The 22108-nt window shown below is 40.0% G+C and overlaps 1 protein-coding gene across 11 annotated transcripts in view; it reads left to right on the top strand.

Annotated features, from left to right (window-relative positions):
* TPK1 (thiamin pyrophosphokinase 1) overlaps positions 1-22108 on the top strand; it is an 854031-nt gene that overhangs the window by 245662 nt on the left and 586261 nt on the right. For 9 of the 11 annotated variants that reach the window (XM_077269139.1, XM_077269141.1, XM_077269138.1 and 6 more), the window contains one exon: positions 4540-4614. The exons of the other annotated variants lie outside the window; for them this stretch is intronic. In XM_077269139.1, the coding sequence (XP_077125254.1) occupies positions 4540-4614 (75 nt within the window). The remainder of the gene's footprint in view (positions 1-4539; positions 4615-22108) is intronic. 11 annotated transcript variants of the gene reach the window in all.

A 22108-nucleotide genomic window follows, 5' to 3' on the forward strand; every position in this document is an offset into this window, starting at 1 on the left:
CTGCTCACAAAATTCACCATTTTCAGATGTGCTCTTCATACCTGTTTGCTATAACTGGAGCTAATGCACCAAGCTGACAGGCAGCCGCGAGCCACAATTCATGGGACCGCGAGCCACATGTGGCTCTCGAGCTACAGGTTGGGGACCCCTGGTGTATGGCAAGGCACCACTGAGGCGTATGTGAGCCTTATAAAACGTGATGTTACTATTCGCTCAATAATATATGCATATGGTTTATTTTTCTAAAATATAGCACACTATAACATGGTGGAAAATTTCTGTCTAGCAGTATGTCCTGTTTTTATAGACTCCTACATGAGTCATAATGCAGGTTTTCAATATGTATTGTGATTAGTATCAGTGTGGTGCAGTGTTTGCAGCTGTATTTATATACTTATTTATTTTTCTGTTCTGTCTGCCATCAGTATTTTATGAGTCTCCTAGTCTTGTTTTATATTAATGTCTACTAAAGTATATATACATTTTATATACATCTGCCTATGCCTCTTTTTCACCTGCAATTGGTGTGGTGTTTGTGTATAAACAAAATGCACCCAAACAGTAGTATTCTCCCTCATATGGAGTATCGGCGCACTCAGGAGAAATTGCACAACAAATTGTATGGTGCAATTTATTATTTTCTCTGCTCAATGTTACAAACTTCTGTGAAACATTTGAGGGTTCAATGTGTTCAACACACATCTAAATCAGTTCCCTGAGGTGTCTAGTTTCCAAAATGGTGTCACTTGGGGGGGGGGGGGATTTTCACTGTTTAGGCACATCAAGGGCTCTCCAAACGTGACATGGTGTCTGCCATTTGTTCCAGCAAATTTTACATTCAAAAAGTTAAAAGGCCCTCCTCTCCCTAGCTCTGCCATGCGCCTAAGCAGTGGTTTTCCCCCACATTTGAGGTATTGGCATGCTCTGGAGAAATTGCACAACAAATTTTGGGGTCCATTTTTTTTCCTGTTACTCTTGTGAAAATAAAAAAAAATTGGGTCTAAAGTAAATTTTACCTTAAGGGGTGCAGTTTTTAGAATGGTGTCACTTTTGGGAATTTTTTTTTATCATATAGACTCCTCAGTCACTTCAAATGTGAAGTGTTCCCTAAAAAAAGATTTTGTAAATTGTGTTGGAAAAAAGAGAAATCGCTCGTCAAGTTTTAACCCATATAACGCGTCCTAACAAAAAAAAAAGTTTTTAAAAAATTGTACTGATATAAAGTAGACATGTGGGAAGTGTTATTTATTAACTATTTTGAGTGACACAGCTCTGTGATTTAAGAGCATGAAAATTCAAAGTTTGAAAACTGCATAATGTTTCAAATTTTGTCCAAATTTCCATTTTTTAACAAATAAACGCAAGTTATAGCAAACATTTTTACGACTGTCATGAAGTACAATATGTCACAAAAAAACACATTCTCAGAATCAGTGGGATCCTTTGAAGCTTTCCAAACTTATTACCTCATAAAGTGACACTTGTTGGAATTGTAAAAATTGGCCCGGTCATTAACATGCAAACCACATTGGGAGGGGGTAAAGGGGTTAACCATAAAAATATAAAAGAAATGTATCTGCTTTGTATCACAGTAATCACACTGAGAATCATTTTCCTGAGTCATTTTTACCATACAGTGAATCCTGTTAAAACAAAACCCAGAACAGCATTGGAATTGCATTTTTTTTTTCCAACCTCTTGCACTTGAAATTTTAATTTCCTGTGTTTCCCTGCCTTACATAGTAGAATTTCTGGTATAAATTAAAACTACAACTTGTCTCACAAAAAACAAGCCTTCATACACCATATTGGCGGAAAAGTAAGAGTTAGCTCTCTGAGGAAGGTGATGGAAAAATGGAAGTGTAAAAAAATGAAAAATCATCAAGTCATTAAGAGCCCTTTCACACGGCATTCTTTCCCTGTCGGGACATATCTGAACCCCCCTTTAAAATGGGTTTTGGGCATATGCTCCATCGGGTATTGACTATAATGGTGCAGATGGATTTACAGTGTGCCCTGTCGTGCATTATTTTTTGCCATATACATCTCATTGAGGTGGACAGCAAGGCCCAGTAGACTGTCTTGCTGTTCGCCTCTAATAGGCATATATGGCCAAAAATGATGCATGAAAGAGCACACTGTGACTCTGTCTGCACCAGTATAGTCAATGGCCCTGTGGGAAAGAATGCAATGTGAAAGGACCCTAAGGCTACATTCCCACAATGGGCTTTTGATGTTTTAGTTTTTGATGTTGGAGATTTTCTTCACTATTCCTGCACTCATTATGCAGAATAGGTGAGTTCCGATTCTCATACACTGGTATTGAGAAAGTAACCACCTCTCCACAGAACGGGCACAATGAGATCTGCCAGTTTACCAATGTAGGCACATGACACCGGAACGCTGCTGAAGACAGCAGAAGATGGTAGTTAGTTTATTACTGCACTCATTACATACACACACTTGCCTGATTTGTTGCTTACAGGAGACATTTAAAAAAAAATCACCAGAGTGCCCCATTAACTGGGTTGTCTCCACCATTAAATCCTTCTGGAATCACTACTCTTATGTATAGCTTTGTTCTCAAAGTATTTACTGATGAAGAATTCAAGAGGAAAGATGGGTTTTCTCAGGTTGAACACAAACCCCTTTTTTCCTATTTGGTAGTGCAAAATAATGCAGTGCTTTCTTTAGACTTTTGATCCTGTAAAGCTGTGTGCACACGTCGTTTTTTTTTTCCGCGGTTTTTCACTATAAAAACGCTATAAAACCGCGAAAAAAACTCTCACATTAAGCATCCTACTTAAGAGAATGCAATCTGCATTTTTGTGCACATGCTGCGTTGTTTTCCTGAGCAGAAACACTTTCCAGAAAAAAACGCAGCATGTTCATTAAATTTGCGGAATCGCGGGGATTCCGCACACCTAGGAATGCATTGATCTACTTACTTCCCGCATGGGGCTATGCCCACCATGCGAAAAGTAAGCAGATCATGTGCGGTTGGTACCCAGGGTGGAGGAGAGGAGACTTTCCTCCACGGACTAGGCACCATATAATTGGTAAAAAAAAAGAATTCAAATAAAAAATAGTGATATACTCACCTTCTGATGGCCCGGAGTCTTCCCGCCTCTCAGCGGTTCAAGCGGTTTCTTCCGTTCCCATGGATGCTTTGTGTGAAGGACCTGTGATGACTTCGCGGTCATGTGACCGTGATGTCATCGCAGGTCCTTCACACAAAGCATCTATAGGAACGGAAGCCGCCGCGTGCATCGCTGAGGAGATTGGGAGCCATCAGAGGGTGAGTATAACCATTTTTTTATTATTTTTAACATTATATCTTTTTACTATTGATGCTGCATAGGCACCATCAATCGTAAAAAGTTGGCCACTCTTGTCAAGCACTATGTTTGACAAGTGTGACCAACCTGTCAATCAGTTTTCCAAGCGATGCTACAGATCGCTTGGAAAACGCTAGCATTCTGCAAGCTAATTATGCTTGCAAAACACTAGGAATATGCATGCCAATTCCACATGTGATATACCTACGGCAGGAGTTGCATGCGGGAAGTAAGCAGATCAATGCATTCCTAGGTGTGCGGAATCCCAGCGATTCCGCAAATTTTATGAACATGCTGCGTTTTTTTCTGGAAAGCGTTTCTGCTCAGGAAAACAACGCAGCATGTGCACAAAAAATGCGGATTGCATTCTATTAACTAGGATGTTTTTATAGCAAAAAAAACGCAAAAAAAAAGCGACATGTGCACACAGCCTTAGAAGGAGGGGGACTAAAAACTGTTACTTTAATTTAAAATCAGTACCAATACCATAATAAGCATCTGATTTAAAGGGAACGTGTCATGTCAAAAAACTCTATTAACCTGAAGATATTGGGCTAATCTGCAGATAAACATCATTCTAAAGCTATGCGGCTGCACTGCAAGCCCTTCTGTAGAGAGAAAATGAACTTTATTTCTCCTGGCTGCCTCAAGCTTTCAGTCGTAGAGATCGGTACTGCTTCTGTCACCGCTCAGTATACAGTGAGCAGCAGCTCAAACCTTGCCCTGGCACTGACTGACAGCCGTCTCTTCAGTATATCAGTGCTGTCAGTCAAGGCCAGTGTGTGGTCACAGCAGCTGCTCACTGTATACTGAGCAGCAATTGAAGCTGCCCTCTATGACTGAAAGCCCGAGGCTGCAGGGAGGGATAAACTTCATTTCATCTCGGCAGTCTGTCGTCCAATACAGCGGCAACACGGCTTTAGAATGCTATTAACTTGCAGATTTACCCCATATCTGCAGGTATTTTTTTGACATGACAAGTTCCCTTTTATTGTTTACGATACGCCAAATTCTATATTCTTTGCTGAACCTGAAAATGGAAAGTGCTACTCTAATAGGATTTGCTTTACTGTAATTGCAAGCTATAAGATGATGCTTTACAAGAAATATTTCCATAGATGTTGTAGATCTGTGTGTTCTTATATGCAATCACATTTAATGTGCTATTTGTACTTCAGCCACCCTGTGTAATTTCTTCCAGAACACTTGAAATGTGGACTTATTATTCTCAATCAACCACTGGACAAACATCTCTTAGACCAACTGTGGAGCAAAGGTACTTCATTTACTGTTCATATAGATCATTTACTTAAAAATCTGACTCCGGTGTGCGCAGTATTTAGTTACATGTGCCCCTACCTGTGAACTCGCAGCTGCTGAGCATAGTGCAACAGAATGTGATTAATATTCTTTAATGAGACCTAGCAGAAAACAAATTAGGCTAAACAAGAAGTACTCTGTTAATTGATTTTGTACAAATATAGTCTATGCGTCAAATACTGCTTCCTAAGCAGACATTATGGTATATTTGGCATTGCACCATAATGGAAATATTAACACAAAAATGTAATTTTTTTTTGTTCATTGCAATTAGGATAAAAATAATTTCAAGCTGAATCCTGTTTTTTAAAGGGTTGTTATCATGATTGATTTTCAAGAATGCACCTCTCCATTGTGTCCCAGGCCAGTGCACTGCTGAATGACTGACCGTTCAGACCAGAGGCATTGTCACACCCTCGCCTGACTACAAGAAACCGATTTTATTTATATTGAGTATTAAAATCTACTTTTCTTGTTTGTCTAATTGAGGGACATGCAAACCATGGGGCTTCCCAAAGCTGTTCCCGGGGTGGGAATGAAAAACAAAATATTGTACTGTCATCATAGAAGTTTTCCATTCCTGCTCCAGCTGCCAGCTGGGTAACTGTTGCCTGCAGTAGCTTCCTGCCAAGACTTGTGCCTGCAGAAGGAAAGGTGTGGACTTTGTGAAACCTAGTTTCTAAAGGCTAGCAGGCGAGGTATAGTTTGCAGGGGAGGAGCCAACTTTCTATTAGATGTATTTATAGTGTCAGCCTCCAGGTGGCAGCAGACTATTCCATGGTTTCTGTGTCCCCCAGTGAGACGAACGAGAAATTGCTAATTCACTTGTGTTTTCACCGTTACCCATTTATGATGAGACGACCTCTATAAAGGAGTTATTTAGTGATCAACTAGCTTCATATTGCTAGGGTACACCATTTCCTACTGGCAGAGATTCAATTTCTATGAACCCTACTGTCTTTGTGCTTGAAAAGTGCCATAAGATTTCATGGTTACTGTCTCAAGCATCCACTTTGATGTTGTTATGTCATGACAGTCAAACTTCAATTGATATTAACTAGTGATTGCTCCAAGATTTGAGACAACTTCAATACCTGCATCTTAACGTGCAGTGTATGATGTATTGTCTACTTAGCAGTACACACAGGGTGCAAAAAAGAAAATGACTTTTGGAAATGGTTCTATGTTTTGAACAGTGTTTTTGTCCGGTTCACCTGTGATGGACACTCTGGACTTAATTCTGTTTTCTATATTAACCCAAGAAGGAAAAATTAAATCCCACATCCTGTTGGGAATAATGCCTGATCACTACATAAAAGTAAAATATATATGTGTGTATGTGTGTATATATATATATATATATATATATATATATATATATATATATATATATATATATATATATATATATATATATATATATATATATATATATATATATATATATATATATATATATATATGAGATGTGTGTGTATGTATGTATATATAATCTCTCTTCAGCGATATGGATGTATCTCGGATACTTTTGCCAGTGGTCAGTTATAATGGGTGGTCCATAAACCAAAAGACCCACCTAAAAGGATAAATCAGAAATGTGTATATCCTACAAAACAGAGGTCCATACAACCATATAAATATCAAACAATAGAGGGAGGTTTAATTAAAATGATCTCCCCAATCTCTACTTCCAAAAGAGTCTGCACATGCCAGTCCATGGCCCAATGTTTTCTGTTCCCAGTGTGCAGCAGTCTGGTATTAACCCTGTAAAGCTCTGTACAGACTATCCAGGTCCTGGTCAACTCAGAACTCCCACCCTAATGATGGTGGTCCAGAGCTATCCCTTCAAAATAGATGCCCCTATGTGCTCTCCAACACGTTTCCTCCGTTCGGATTCATCAGGAGAGTTGTAATTGATCTGTACGTACAGTATATGTAGAGTATATTGCAATCATTTCTACTTTGGAAAGTGCTTCATAATCCATCCATTTACTGTAGATATTTATTGTGCTTGTTTTGACAAAATCTACCCAGTGGATATTGATTCCTGTCTATGTGATAGGCTTTTTTTAATTTATTTTTAGTTAAATTGCAGCTGCTATTATTTTAATGATCTAATGATTAAGTTATGTTTTAGACTCTGGACATAGCCTTAGTTTTGAGGCTAACAATTTTTTTCACATTTTTTTTCTATACTTATTAACCCCTTCATGACCCCAGCTTTTTTCGGTTTTGCGTTTTCGTTTTTCATTCCCTTTCTTCTCAGAGCCATAACTTTTTTATTTTTCCATCAATTTGGCCATGTGAGGGCTTATCTTTTGCGGGACAAGTTGTACTTTTGAACGACATCATTGGTTTTAGCATGTCGTGTACTAGAAAACACGAAACCAATTCCAAGTGCGGTAAAATTGCAAAAAAAGTGCAATCCCACACTTGTTTTTAGTTTGGATTTTTTGCTAGGTTCACTAAATGCTAAAACTGACCTGCCATTTTGATTCTCCAGCTCATTACAAGTTCATCGACACCAAACATGTCTAGGTTATTTTTTACCTAAGTGTTAAAAAAAAATCTAAACTTTGCTTAAAAATTTTTTTTCTGATTCCCGTGGTGTCTCCATTTTTCGTGATCTGGGGTCGGCGATGACTTATTTTTTGCATGCCAAGCTGACGTTTTTAATTATACAATTTTGGTGCAGATACGTTCTTTTGATCGCCCGTTATTGCATTTTAATGCAATGTCGTGGCAACCTCTAGCGTTTTTCATTTTTTTCTCGCCGCACCGTTTAGCAATCAGGTTAATTCTTTTTATTGATAGACCGAGCAATTCTGAACTTGGCGATACCAAATATGTGTAGGTTTGATTTTTTTTTTATTGTTTTATTTTGAATGGGGCAAAAGAGGGTGATTTAAACGTTTATATTTTTGTTATTTTTTTCATATTTTTTAAACTTTTTTTTTTTACTTTTGCCATGCTTCAATAGCCTCCATGGGAGGCTAGAAGCTGGCACAACGCGATCAGCTCTGCTACATAGCAGCGATGCTCAGATCGCTCCTATGTAGTAGATATGCTGCATTGCTATGAGGGCTGATCACAGCAATCCGGCATCAACAACCATAGAGGACTTCAATAGACCTCTGGTTGTCATGCCAATGCATCGCTGACCCCCGATCACGTGACGGGGTCAGCGATGCGCTCATTTCTGGCCCAGTGGCTGGAAGCGCTAGTTCAATGCCGCTGTCAGCGTTTGACAGTGGCATTTAATTAGTTAATAGCGGAGGGTGGATCGCAATTCCACCCGCTGCTATTGCGGGCTCATGTCAGCTGTACAAAACAGCTGACATGTCCCAGCTTTGATGCGGGCTCACCGCCGGAGCCCACATCAAAGCAGGGGATCTGACCTCGGACATACTATCCCGTCCGAGGTTAGAAAGGGGTTAAAAAGTTTTGTTACTTAAATATGATTAAAAGTGACCCTGTCTGACTGTCATTTATAGCAAAGTGGAGCATGCAACACATGCAGTGATTCTGGTTGGTGCAGATATGTTTTGCATTTACTTAAATTATTTCAGCTTAAAAGTGACAACCAAGTGGTGAATTGAAGCTGTGTTACGTGTAGGCCACTGTTGGGATTGTTTTGACTCTGTCTATACCTATCTGCGTGATCTTGATTTGTGCTAAACAGAAGACAATACCGTTCCCACCATAGGATGATGGGTGTAAGTGCTTAGACCTAGTGGAGAAGTCAAGTGTGAAGGTTACATTGCTCAAGTTTTTCCGTTGTCCCAAAAGTTTATAAATAATTATTTATCATACAAAGAAAAATAAATCATCTTGTGTTTCATATTTTAAGCTGTGCATCTTTTCCAGAAGGACATTGCTAACCACTGAATTTGTCACTGTCCACAAGCCTCTGAGAAAACCTATTATTCATTAACTGTAAGAAAGAGCGCTCAGCCTAGATTAATAAGCACTAAATGTTATATACTGTCACAAGACAGTTTAGGAACATATTGCAAATCCATAAAATGTGTTTAACTCCTTAATGAAATTTGCAACCATTTTCTATTTTTTCAGTGCATCTAAAATATTAGTCAATTAACTTTACTCATAGTTTTGATTAAAAAAAAATCTTCCCTTAGAAATTGCTAAAATCGAACCTGTTAGTCATAATCAGATGACTTCCTCTCAAGATAAAACAAGCAAGATCACAAATAGCCTTTCTGTATTATTTAAATTACATCTCTCAAAAATATTCCCAGCACAATTAGATATAATCTCTTCCCCTTCACTTAAAAATAAATTTAAGTGGTTGTCTGACCTTCTGCAGTTAGTATTCCTGGCTCTGCATTATCTGAAAATAAAAAAAATAATCACTTGATGATCCTCAACAGCTCCTATATACCGCTGCCTCGGTCCCCTTACAGTCTTCTCGATACCTTCACCAGCAGTGACTAACATGTCAGCGCCTTGGCTACTAACTGGCTGCAGTGGCTATGTGTCATCTCCTCTAGAAGAGGAAGCAACCGTAGTGTTTCATAAATGTGGCTAAAAAGTATTCCTTTTCAATGATGGTGTTTGATAACTACCTTAACATGAAACTTCTGGCGCCCAACATCTTTTTTGACGGTTATCAAAAATGTCCTCAAATTTAAACGTGTTTTTTTTTTCCAGCATTTATGACCATGCAGCTCAGCTATCCAGCATTTCCCTAAGAAATGTTGCGGGCAGTCAGACGTACAGTTCCTAAACCAAATAAGCCCTCAATGGAAAGTCTACTAAGGGTACTGTCACACAGTGCAATTTTGATTGCTACGACGGCACGATCCGTCGTATGATTATCGCTCCAGCGTCGTAGGCTGCGGTCACACGTTGCAATCACGGCGCTGGAGCGATGCCGAAGTCCCCGGGTAACCAGGGTAAACATCGGGTTACTAAGCGCAGGGCCGTGCTTAGTAACCCGATGTTTACCCTGGTTACCAGCGTAAACGTAAAAAAAACAAACAGTACATACTTACATTCCGGTGTCTGTCCCCCGGCGTTCTGCTTCTCTCCACTGTGTAAGCACCATAGCCGGAAAGCAGAGCGGTGACGTCACCGCGTCACCGCTGTGCTCGCTTTCTGGCCGGCAGGCGCTCACAGTGCAGAGAAGCTGAGACGCCGGAGGACAGACACCGGAATGTGAGTATGTACGTTTTGTTTTTTTTTACGTTTACGCTGGTAACCAGGGTAAACATCGGGTTACTAAGTGCGGCCCTGCACTTAGTTACCCGATGTTTACCCTGGTTACAAGCGAACACATCGCTGGATCGGTGTCACACACAACGATCCAGTGATGTCAGCGGGTGATCAAGCGACGAAAGAAAGTTCCAAACGATCTGCTACGACGTACGATTCTCAGCAGGGTCCCTGATCGCTGCTGCGTGTCAGACACTGCGATATCGTAACGATATCGCTAGAACGTCACGAATCGTACCGTCGAAGCGATCAAAATTGCACTGTGTGACAGTACCCTAAGGCGCATAGATGAAGCTGCAACCCATAATGAGGTCCTTGTTATGGGGGACTTGAACTACCCAGATATTAACTGGGAAACAGAGACCTGCAAAACCCATAAAGGCAACAGGTTTCTGCTAATAACCAAGAAAAAATATCTTTCACAATTGGTGCAGAACCCAACCAGAGGAGCAGCACTTTTAGACCTAGTAGTGTCTAATAGACCTGACAGAATAACAAATCTGCAGGTCAACAGGCATCTAGGAAATAGCGACCACAATATTGTACAGTTTCACTTTTCTTTCACTAGGGGGACTTGTCAAGGAGTCACAAAAACACTGAACTTTCGGAAGGCAAAGTTTGACCAGCTCAGAGATGCCCTTAATTTGGTTGACTGGGACAATGTCCTCAGAAATAAGAATGCAGATAATAAATGGGAAATGTTCAAGAACATCCTAAATATGCACTGTAAGCGGTTTATACCTTGTGGCAATAAAAGGACAAGAAATAGGTAAAACCCAATGTGGCTAAACAAAGAAATGAGGGGCAATTACCAGTAAAAAGAAAGCATTTAAACTACTAAAGCAGGATGGCACCGTTGAAGCTCTAAAAAACTATAGGGAGAAAAATACTTTATCTAAAAAACTAATTAAAGCTGCCAAAAAGGAAACAGAGAAGCACATTGCTAAGGAGAGTAAAACAGTTCTTCAACTATATCAATAGTAAAAGAATCAAAAATGAAAATGTAGGCCCCTTAAGAAATTGTGAGGAAAGAATGGTTGTAGATGATGAAGAAAAAGCTAGTATATTAAACACCTTCTTCTCCACGGTATTCACGGAGTAAAATGAAATGCTAGATGACCAGTGTCAGGCAGCTGCTACAAAGGCAAATAAAATAATGGGATGTATTAAAAGAGGCATAGATGCTCATGAGGAGAACATAATTTTACCTCTATACAAGTCACTAGTTCGACCACACTTAGAATACTGTGCACAGTTCTGGTCTCCGGTGTATAAGAAAGACATAGCTGAACTAGAGCGGGTGCAGAGAAGAGCGACCAAGGTTATTAGAGGACTGGGGGGTCTGCAATACCAAGATAGGTTATTACACTTGGGGCTATTTAGTTTGGAAAAACGAAGACTAAGGGGTGATCTTATTTTAATGTATAAATACATGAGGGGACAGTACAAAGACCTTTCTGATGATCTTTTTAATCATAGACCGGTGACAGGGACAAGGGGGCATCCTCTACGTCTGGAGGAAAGAAGGTTTAAGCATAATAACAGACGCGGATTCTTTACTGTAAGAGCAGTGAGACTATGGAACTCTCTGCCGTATGATGTTGTAATGAGTGATTCATTAATTAAATTTAAGAGGGGACTGGATACCTTTCTGGAAAAGTATAATATTACAGGGTATATACACTAGATTCCTTGATAAGGCGTTGATCCAGGGAACTAGTCTGATTGCCGTATGTGGAGTCGGGAAGGAATTTTTTTCCCCATGGTGGAGTTACTCTTTGCCACATGGGTTTTTTTTGCCTTCCTCTGGATCAACATGTTAGGGCATGTTAGGTTAGGCTATGGGTTGAACTAGATGGACTTAAAGTCTTCCTTCAACCTCAATAACTATGTAACTATGTAACTATGAAATGCTGAGAGGCAAAAAAAACCCTATATTAAGGGTCACCAATCTAACCTAAGAAGAGGTGGGATACCGGCTATATAAGATTAAAATAGATAAATCTCAGGGTCCGGATGGTATATACCCATGAGAACTAAGTAATGTAGTAGACAAACCATTATTTCTTATATTTAGGGACTCTATAGCGACGGGGTCTGTTCCACAGGGCTGGCGCAAAGCAAATGTGGTACCAATATTCAAAAAGGGCTCTAAAAGTGAACCTGGAAATTATAGGCCAGTAAATCTATCTTTTATTGTTGGTAAAATATTTGAAGGGTTTCTGAGGGATGTTATTCTGGATTATCTCAATCAGAATAAATGTTTAACTCCATATCAGCATGGGTTTATGAGGAATCACTCCTGTCAAACCAATATAATCAGTTTTTATGACGTGGTGAGCTACAGATTGGACCAAGGTGAGTCATTGGACATGGTATATCTTGATTTTTCCAAAGCATTTGATACCGTGCCACACAAGAGGTTGGTACACAAAATTTGAATACTGGGTCTGGGGGAAAATGTGTGTAAATGGGTAAGTGATAGAAAGCAGAGGGTGGTCATAAATGGTATATTCTCTAACTGGGTCGCTGTGACCAGTGGGGTACCGCAGGGGTCGGTGTTGGGACCTGTTCTCTTCAACATATTTAATAACAAACTGGTAGAAGGGTTTACACAGTAAAATATCGATATTTGCAGATGACAGAAAATATGTAAAGCAGTCAATACAAGAGAAGATAGTATTCTGCTACAGATGGATCTGGATAAGTTGGAAACTTGGGCCGAAAGGTGGCAGATGCGGTTTAACAATGATAAATGTAAGGTTATACACATGGGAAGAAGGAATCAATATCACCATTACACACTGAACGGGAAACCACTGGGTAAATCTGACAAGGAGAAGGACATGGGGATCCTAGTTAATGATAAACTTACCTGGAGCTGCCAATGCCTTAAAAGAGGCCTGGATACACATGATGAGAGCATTATACTGCCTCTGTACATATCTCTGGTTAGACCGCACATGGAGTGCTGTGTACAGTTTTGGGCACCTGTGCTCAGAAAGGATATAATGGAACTAGAGTGAGGGCAACACAATTAATAAATTGGAAGGGGGAACTACAATACCCAGAGAGATTAGTAAAATTTGGATTATTTAGTCTTGAAAAATGACGACTGAGGGGCGACCTAATAACCATGTGTAAGTATATAAGGGGATAATACAAACATCTCTCCCAGGATCTGTTTATACCAAGGAAGGTGAGAAGAGAACCTGAGTCTGGAGAAGAGAAGGTTTTTCCACCAACATAGAAGAGGATTCTGGAATCTGGAATTAGTTGCCTGAGGAGGTGTGATGGTGAGCTCAGTCGAGAGGCCTTGATGTCTTCCTGCTGCGTAACAGTATTGTATCTTACAGTTATTAGGTTCTTTAGAAGGACGTAGATCTGGGGATTTATTCTGTCGGAATATAGGCTGAACTGGGTGGACACATGTCTTTTTTCGGCCTTGCTAACTATGTTACTATGCTACCAATATGCCTAAAATCATATGGCTTCTATGCATATTCTTGGAAGATAAATATGTTGAAGGAGTTTGAAACATCCTTTTTTATCAATGGTCCATTATTTCTATAGCGGCCTAATATTGCAGACCCACCTCATATTCAAATAAATATGGGGTAGTTCTGTAATACTCAGCAGCGGACACTATAGTTTTGATAGAACTGCCATGTTGTAGCAGCATCTGAGAACTTTTGTCTAACAACAGTAACATCTGTTTGGTGGGGGTGTGACACCCTCGCCTCCTTCCTGCAGATCAAATATTGATGGAGTACCAAAAGATAGGCCATCAATAAAAGCATAGTGGCCAACTTCTTTAACCCCTTAATCCCATATGACGTACTATCCCATCGAGGTGACCTGGGACTTAATTCCCAGTGACGGGATAGTACGTCATATGCGATCGGCCGCGCTCACGGGGGCACATTAACCCCCGGAACACTGCAATCAAACATGATCGCAGCGTTCCGGCGGTACAGAGAAGTATCGTGTAGGGAGGGGGCTCCCTACGTGCTTCCCTGAGACCCTCGGTACAAGGCGATGTGCTCAACTTGTACCGAGCGTCTCCTCCCTGCAGGCACCGGATCCATAATGGCCGCGGGGCTACATCCGGGTCCTGCAGGGAGGTGGCTTACCAGCGCCTGCTCAGAGCAAACACTGGCAAGCCTGAAGCCCTGCATGTCAGATGGCTGATCTGACACAGTGCTCTGCAAAGTGTCAGATCAGCAATCTGACCCTACAATATGATGCTCCCCCCCCCCCCCCCCCCCCCCGGGGCAATGTTATAAAGTAAAAAAAAAAATATTCACATGTGTGAAAAAAAAAAACCCTAAATAAAGAAAAAAAATATTGTTCTCATAAATACATTTCTTTATCTAAATAATAAAAAATAAAAGTACACATATTTAGTATCGCCGCGTTCGTAATGATTCCACCTATAAAACTTTCCCGCTAGTTAACCCTTCAGTGAACGCGGTAAGAAAAAAAACGAGGCAAAAAACAACGCTTTATTATCATACTGCCGAACAAAAAGGGGAATAACACGCAATTAAAAAGACAGTTATAAATAAACATGGTACCGCTAAAAACGTCATCTTGTCCCGCAAAAAACGAGCCGCCAAACAGCATCCTCAGCGAAAAAATAAAAAAGTTATAGTCCTCAGAATAAAGCAATGCAAAAATAATTATTTTTTCTATAAAAGTTTTTATCGTAAAAAAGCGCCAAAACATAAAAAATTATATAAATGAGGTATCGCTGTAATCGTACTGACCCGAAGAATGAAACTGCGTCATCAATATTACCAAACGTGAAACGGTATAAACGCCCCCCCCCAAAAAAGAAATTCATGAATAGCTGCTTTTTGGTCATTCTGCCTCACAAAAATCGGAATAAAAAGCGATCAAAAAATGTCACGTGCCTGAAAATGTTGCCAATAAAAACGTCAACTCGTCCCGCAAAAACAAGACCTCACATGACTCTGTGGACCAAAATATGGAAAAATTATAGCTCTCATAATGTGGAGATGCAAAAACTATTTTTTGCAATAAAAAGCGTCTTTTAGTCTGTGACGGCTGTCAATCATAAAAATCAAATAAAAACAACGCTATAAATAGTAAATCAAACCCCCCTTCATCACCCCCTTAGTTAGGGAAAAATAATAAAATAAAAAAAAATGTATTTATTTCCATTTTCCCATTAGGGTTAGGGCTAAAGGTAGGGTTAGAGGTAGAGCTAGGGTTAGGGTTGGGGCTAGGGTTAGGGTTTCAGTTAGAATTGGGGGTTTCCACTGTTTAGGCACATCAGGGGCTCTCCAAACGCAACATGGCGTCCGATCTCAATTCCAGCCAATTCTGCGTTGAAAAAGTAAAACAGTGCTTCTTCCCTTCCGACCTCTCCCGTGCGCCCAAACAGGGGTTTACCCCAACATATGGTGTATCAGCGTACTCAGGACAAATTGGACAACAACTTTTGGGGTCCAATTTCTCTTGTTACCCTTGGGAAAATAAAAATTTAGGGGGTAAAAAACCATTTCTGTGGGAAAAAAAATGATTTTTTATTTTCACGGCTCTGCGTTATAAACTGTAGTGAAATAATTGGGGGTTCAAAGTTCTCAAAACACATTTTGGGGTCCAATTTCTTCTCTTACCCTTGGGAAAATAAAAAATTGGGGCAAAAAAATCATTTTTGTGAAAAAATGATTTTTTATTTTTACGGCTCTGCATTATAAACTTCTGTGAAGCTCTTGGCGGGTCAAAGTGCTCACCACACATCTAAATTAGTTTCTTAGGGGGTCTACTTTCCAAAATGGTGTCACTTGTGGGGGGTTTCAATGTTTAGGCACTTCAAGGGCTCTTCAAACGCAACATGGCTTCCTATCTCAATTCCAGTCAATTTTGCATTGAAAAGTCAAATATCGCTCCTTCCCTTCTGAGCTCTGCCATGCGCCCAAACAGTGGTTTACCCCCACATATGGGGTATCAGCGAACTCAGGACAAGTTGTTCAACAACTTTTGGGGTACATTTTCTCCTGTTACACTTGGTAAAATAAAACAAATTGGAGCTGAATAAATTTTGTGTAAATAAAAATGAACATTTAACTTTTTTTCAAACTTTCCAAAAATTCCTGTGAAACACCTGAAGGGTTAATAAACTTCTTGAATGTGGTTTTGAGCACCTTGAGGGGTGCAGTTTTTAGAATGGTGTCACACTTGGTTATTTTCTATCATATAGACCCCTCAAAATGACTTCAAATGAGATGCGGTCCCTAAAAAAAAAATGGTGTTGGAAAAATGAGAAATTGCTGGCCAACTTTTAACCCTTAACTCCCTAACAAAAAAAACATTTGGTTCCAAAATTGTGCTGATGTAAAGTAGACATGTGGGAAATGTTACTTATTAAGTTTTTTGTGTGACATATCTCTGTGTTTTAAGGGCATAAAAATTCAAAGTTGGAAAACTGCGAAATTTTCAAAATTTGCGTCAAATTTCCGTTTTTTTCACAAATAAACGCTAGTCTTATCAAAGAAATTTTACCACTATCATGAAGTACAATATGTTGCGAGAAAACTTGTCAGAATCTTCAGGATCCGTTGAAGCGTTCCAGAGTTATAACATAAAGGGACAGTGGTCGGAATTGTAAAAATTGGCCCCGTCATTACCGTGCAAACCACCCTTGGGGCTTAAGGGGTTAAAGAATCCCTCCCATCAAAGATTTTTCCTGTTAACATATTTTATTCATCATATTATATAGCACTGTGTACTTACAATTATTCATTTTTCTTTTCTGCCCAGTTAATTCTTCTCTTTTCTATTAGGTCTACGGCATCACCTGATTAATATCTGAGTAGCTGAATCCTTCTAAGCTTTCTGTAGAAACATAACATCTCTCTGCCCTGCATAAGTCATCATTGAAAATGTTCCTGACAGGGGGATCAGCTGGGTCAGCAGCTGAAGAGGACAATGATAAATACAGGGACAAGAGACTTCTTGTTTCTACTTAAAGCAGAGAAAAAATAAGACTTTATTGGGTAGAAAGGCAAAATAAGCAGTTGTAGGCACACAGTGCTGTATAATATGATGATTGTAATATATGAAGAGGATAAAAACTTTTTTGTGAGAGCTTCTTTAAGTTCTGTGTGTAATTTATATTTAACAGAGCTAAATGCTGCCGGCAGATCCTACATAGAGCGGTAGAGTACATCAAAGGAGAGAAACATAATCTGCTGAGACGGTGCTATTCCTCTTTCTTACTGGTATCCACAGCTGGATTATGGAAACCAGTACTCTGGATTGTGCTAACAAGTTGTAGGCAATTATGCCTCTCTCTACAGATGGTTATTAATATGTACAACTGATGAAAAACAGTGTTTTTACATTTATAAGTTTCCGGCAAATATCAACACAACCATTGGTGGAAAGTGAAATTATTCTCTACAAAACAATACTAGTTTCCTTAATCCAGCTGTAGTTACCAGTGACACTGAGCCATCTCAGCAGATCACATTTTTTCTCCATTGATGAATTTTTGATTCAAACATCGCTAGTACATATTTTTAAATTATATACAGTTGAAACCAAAAGTTTACATACACTGTATAAAAATACACATATGCATGTTTTTCTCAATAGCAGACATTAAATCAGAATGAACCTTTCCCGTTTTAGGTAAATTAGTACTACCATAATTAGTAATATTTTCCGAATGCCAGAGTAATGAGAGAGAGAGAATGTTTTAAGGCATTTTATTACGTACTGCAAAGTCAAAAGTTTACATACATTTCATTAGTATTTGGTACCTCTGCCCTTAAACTGAATGACTTGGATCAAATGTTTGGGATATCCTTCCACAAGCTTTTCCCAATAATTGGTCGGAATGTGGGCCTATTTCTCCTGACAAAACTGGTGTAACTGATCCAGGTTTCTATGTTGCCTTGCTCGCACCTGCCTTTTCTGCTTTGCCCATAAATTTTCAATAGGTTTGAGATCAGGGCTTTGTGATGGCCACTCCAAGACATTGACTTTAATTAATACTTAAGCCATGTTGTTACCATTTTGACAGTATGCTTCGGGTCATTGTCCATTTGGAAGACCCATTTCCGCTCAAGCTTTAACTTCCTGGCTGATGTCTTAAGATGTTGCTTTAGTATTGCCACATAATCTTCTCATGATGCCATCTACTTTGTGAAGTGCCCCAGTCCCTCTTACAGCAAAACAACCCCACAATATGATGCTAACACCCCTATGTTTCACAGTTGGGATGGTGTTCTTAGGTTTCCAAGCTTCTCCCTTTTTCCTCCAAACGCAACGATGATCACTATGCCCAAAAAGTTAAATTTTATTTTAATCAGACCACAGAACATGTCTTCAAAAAAATGAAGGTCTTTGTTCCTGTTTGCATTTTCAAACATTAATCTGGCTTTATTATGTTTCTTTTGGAGTAATGGTCTCTTAATGGAAGAGTGGCCTTTCAGCCTATGTTGGTACAGTACTCGTTTCACTGTGGATAATGGCACAATCTTAACAGCTTCCACCATCATCTTCACAAGGTCTTTTGCATTTGTCCTTGAGTTGGCATGCACATGTCGGACCAAAGCACGTTCATTTCTGGGACACAGAACCCGTCTCCTTCCTGAGCGGTATGATGGCTGGACATTCCCATCTTGTTTGTACTTGGATATAATTGTTTGTACAGATGAATGGTACCTTCAGGTATCTTGAAATTGTAGCCAAGGATGAACCAGACTTGTGCAAGTACACAATTCTCTTCTTGATATCATGGCTGATTTCTTGAGACTTTCCTGTGATGCTACACAAAGAATCAGTGTGTTTCAGGTGCACATTAAAATACATCCACAGGTGTGTCTCCAATTAACTCTGATGTTGCCAAAAAATCTACCAGGAGCTTCCAAACACATGACATCATCATATGGGCCGTCCATAATTGTTTAAAGGCATAGTAATCTTACTGTATGAAAACTTTTGACTTTGAAGTAAGTAATACAAAATGCTTTAAAACATTCTTTCTCTCTCTCATTATTCTGTCATTTGGCAAATATTAATAATTATGGTAATCCTAATTGAAAGGTTTATTCTGATTTCATGTCAGATATTGAGAACAACATGCATATGTGTCTTTTTATATAGTGCATGCAAACTTCTGGTTTCAACTGTATATGCCAGGAAACTACTATTTTGTAAGAGGCAATATTCTTTCTGATGCTGAAAATGGGATGGGATATGGCTCCATAACACCAAATGCTACTACCAATCAGTAATGCCAAAACAGATAAATTCTTTTAGACCAATAATATGGACTAAGAATGAAGAATTAACCATCAAGAGCCTGCTTATTAAGCTATGTCACATCGCTCCCATTGTTAGATAAGCTGAAAAAAGACCTAGGTCCATAAAGTTCAACTTTTCTGGTCCCAATGGCCCATAAATGACTTTTTGGGGCTTATGATATTGATGACATATTCTCAAGATAGGTCATCAATATTCGATCTGTGGGAATCCATTGCTCTGCAACCCAACCCTGTCCAGCAGTGGTATTCCAGTTGTGGTGGTGGCTCAATGTAAACAGTGAATGGAATTGAAACCTCAGAGTGCCATTCATTGTGGAGGTTATTACAGAGATCATTATGTGGTGGCCATTGAAGAGAACATTATGTGTTGGCCATTGCACTTTTTTTTTTAAATACGTTGAAATTATAAACAAAAAAAATGTAAAATGAAGGAGCTTTTTGCTAGTTACATCCATATATTACATCCATATATGTTTAAAATTAAAGAAAACCTGTTGGTCATGAACTAATATAATGTATGTAATGACTGCAGGTGCTTCTGAAGCATAGTGCTCTTTAAAAGTAGTCTCTGTCTAAAGTAGTCTGTTATTTTTTATTACAAATGTATCTCTCATCTGGTCACTATAATATACTTTTACATTATGTCATTAGCTCTTCTGGACATCTGCAATAACCTGTTAGTTATTTTTCATATATTTGTTTTAATACACTTTTGTTCAAAGGGAGTGTGTAATCAGAAAAATGAGTACCGTATATAGACCAAATTTTTGGGCTGCAAGTGCCCCCTCAGCTTATACTCGAGTCACGGTCGGCGGGTGAGGGGGAGAGGGCGCTGAGGCATACTTACCTGCTTCCGGGGCTCCTGACGCTCCCCCTGCCCGTCCCACGGTCTTCGGTGCCGCAGCTCTTCCCCTGTTCAGCGGTCACATGGGACCGCTCATTAGAGAAATGAATAGGCTGCTCCACCTCCCATAGGGGCGGAGCCGCCTATTCATTTCTCTAATCAGCGGTGCCGGTGACCGCTGACAGAGGAAGAGGCTGCGGCACCGAAGACCAGCTGTCCGGGGGAAGGAGCGGGACGCCGGGAGCAGGTAAGTATTACATATTTACCTTCCCTCGTTCCACCCGCCGGGCGCCGCTCAGTCTTCGCGTCCTCTTGTTCTGACTGTTCAGGTCAGAGGGCGCGATGACGCATATAGTGTGCGCGCCGCCCTCTGCCTGATCAGTCAGTGCAGAGAGACGCCGGGACCGGACGCTGGGGAGCTGCAAGCAAGAGAGGTGAGTATGTGTTTTGTTTTTTTTATTGCAGCAGCAGCAGCAATGGCACAGATTTATGTGGAGTATCTATGGGGCAACGGTGCAGAGCACTATATATAAGGCACAGCTTTATGTGGAGCATCTATGGGGCAACGGTGCAGAACACTATATATAAGGCACAGCTTTATGTGGAGCATCTATGGGGCCATAATCAAAGGTCAAAGGTGCAGAGCATTATATATGGCACAGCTATCTATGGGGCCCTAATCAAAGGTGCAGAGCATTGTATATGGCACAGCTTTCTATGGAGCATCTATGGGGCCATAATGAACTGTGCAGAGCATTATATATGGCACAGCTTTATGTGGAGCATCTATGGGGCCATAATGAACGGTATGGAGCATCTATTTTTAATTTTGAAATTCACCGGTAGCTGCTGCATTTTCCACCCTAGGCTTATACTCAAGTCAATAAGTTTTCCCAGTTTTTTGTGGCAAAATTAGGGGGGTCGGCTTATACTCGGGTCGGCTTATACTCGAGTATATACGGTATTTAAATCAGGTTTTTATATTACGCTCATTTTTAAAATGTATGATTTTTTTTGGTTAGTTTTCTACTTAAAAAAAAAAAAAAAGAATTCTTGCAGTTTTCACACTGGTCACTAGGTGTTACACTAGACATACATTTTCTGTTCTTTGCAGAATACTTTTTCACCCATCTCACTATCATCAAAGACAAGATTATAATGAAATGTACCAATGCTTCTCAAAAAATTAGAATATCATGAAAAAGTTAATTTGTTTCACTTCAATACAAAAAGTGAACCTCATATATTATATAGAGTAATTACAAACAGAGTGATCTATTTCAAGTGTTCAGTTCTGTTAATGTTGATTATGTCTTAGGCTACTTTCACACTAGCGTCGGGCTCAGCCCGTCGAGGTGCGTCGGGCCGAGGTTCCCGACGCTAGCGTTGTCTCCGCCGCACAACGGGGGCAGCGGATGCATTTTTCCAGCGCATCCGCTGCCCCATTGTGAGGTGCGGGGAAGTGCGGGCGGAGTTCCGGCCGCGCATGCGCGGTCGGAAAAAGCGGACCGTCGGGAGCAAAAAACGTTACATGTAACGTTTTTTGCTCCCGACGGTCCGCCACAGCACGGCGTCATTGCGTCGCAAATGCGTCGCTAATGTTAGTCAATGCAGAAAAAACGCATCCTGCAAGCACTTTTGCAGGATGCGTTTTTTCGGCAAAACGACGCATTGCGACGTAATGCAGTTAACGCCAGTGTGAAAGTAGCCTTACAGCCAATGAAAACACAAAAGTCATTATCTCAGTAAATTATAATACTTTGTAACACCAGCTTGAAAAGTGGTTTTAAAAGCTGAATTGTTGGCCTACTGAAATGTATGTTCAGTAAATGCACTCAATGCTTGGTCGGGGCTCCTTTTGCATCAATTACTGCATCAATGCGATGTGGCATGGAGGCGATCAGTCTGTGGCACTGCTGAGGTGTTATGGAAGCCCAAGTTGCTTAGATAGCAGCCTTCAGCTTGTCTGCTTGTTGGGTCTGGTGTCTCTCATCTTCCTTTTGACAATACCCAATAGTTTCTCTATGGGGTTAAGGTCAGGCGAGTTTGCTGGTCAATCAAGCACATCG

The sequence above is a fragment of the Ranitomeya variabilis genome, chromosome 6 (assembly GCF_051348905.1).
Source record: "Ranitomeya variabilis isolate aRanVar5 chromosome 6, aRanVar5.hap1, whole genome shotgun sequence".
In the NCBI taxonomy this organism is placed as follows: domain Eukaryota; kingdom Metazoa; phylum Chordata; class Amphibia; order Anura; family Dendrobatidae; genus Ranitomeya; species Ranitomeya variabilis.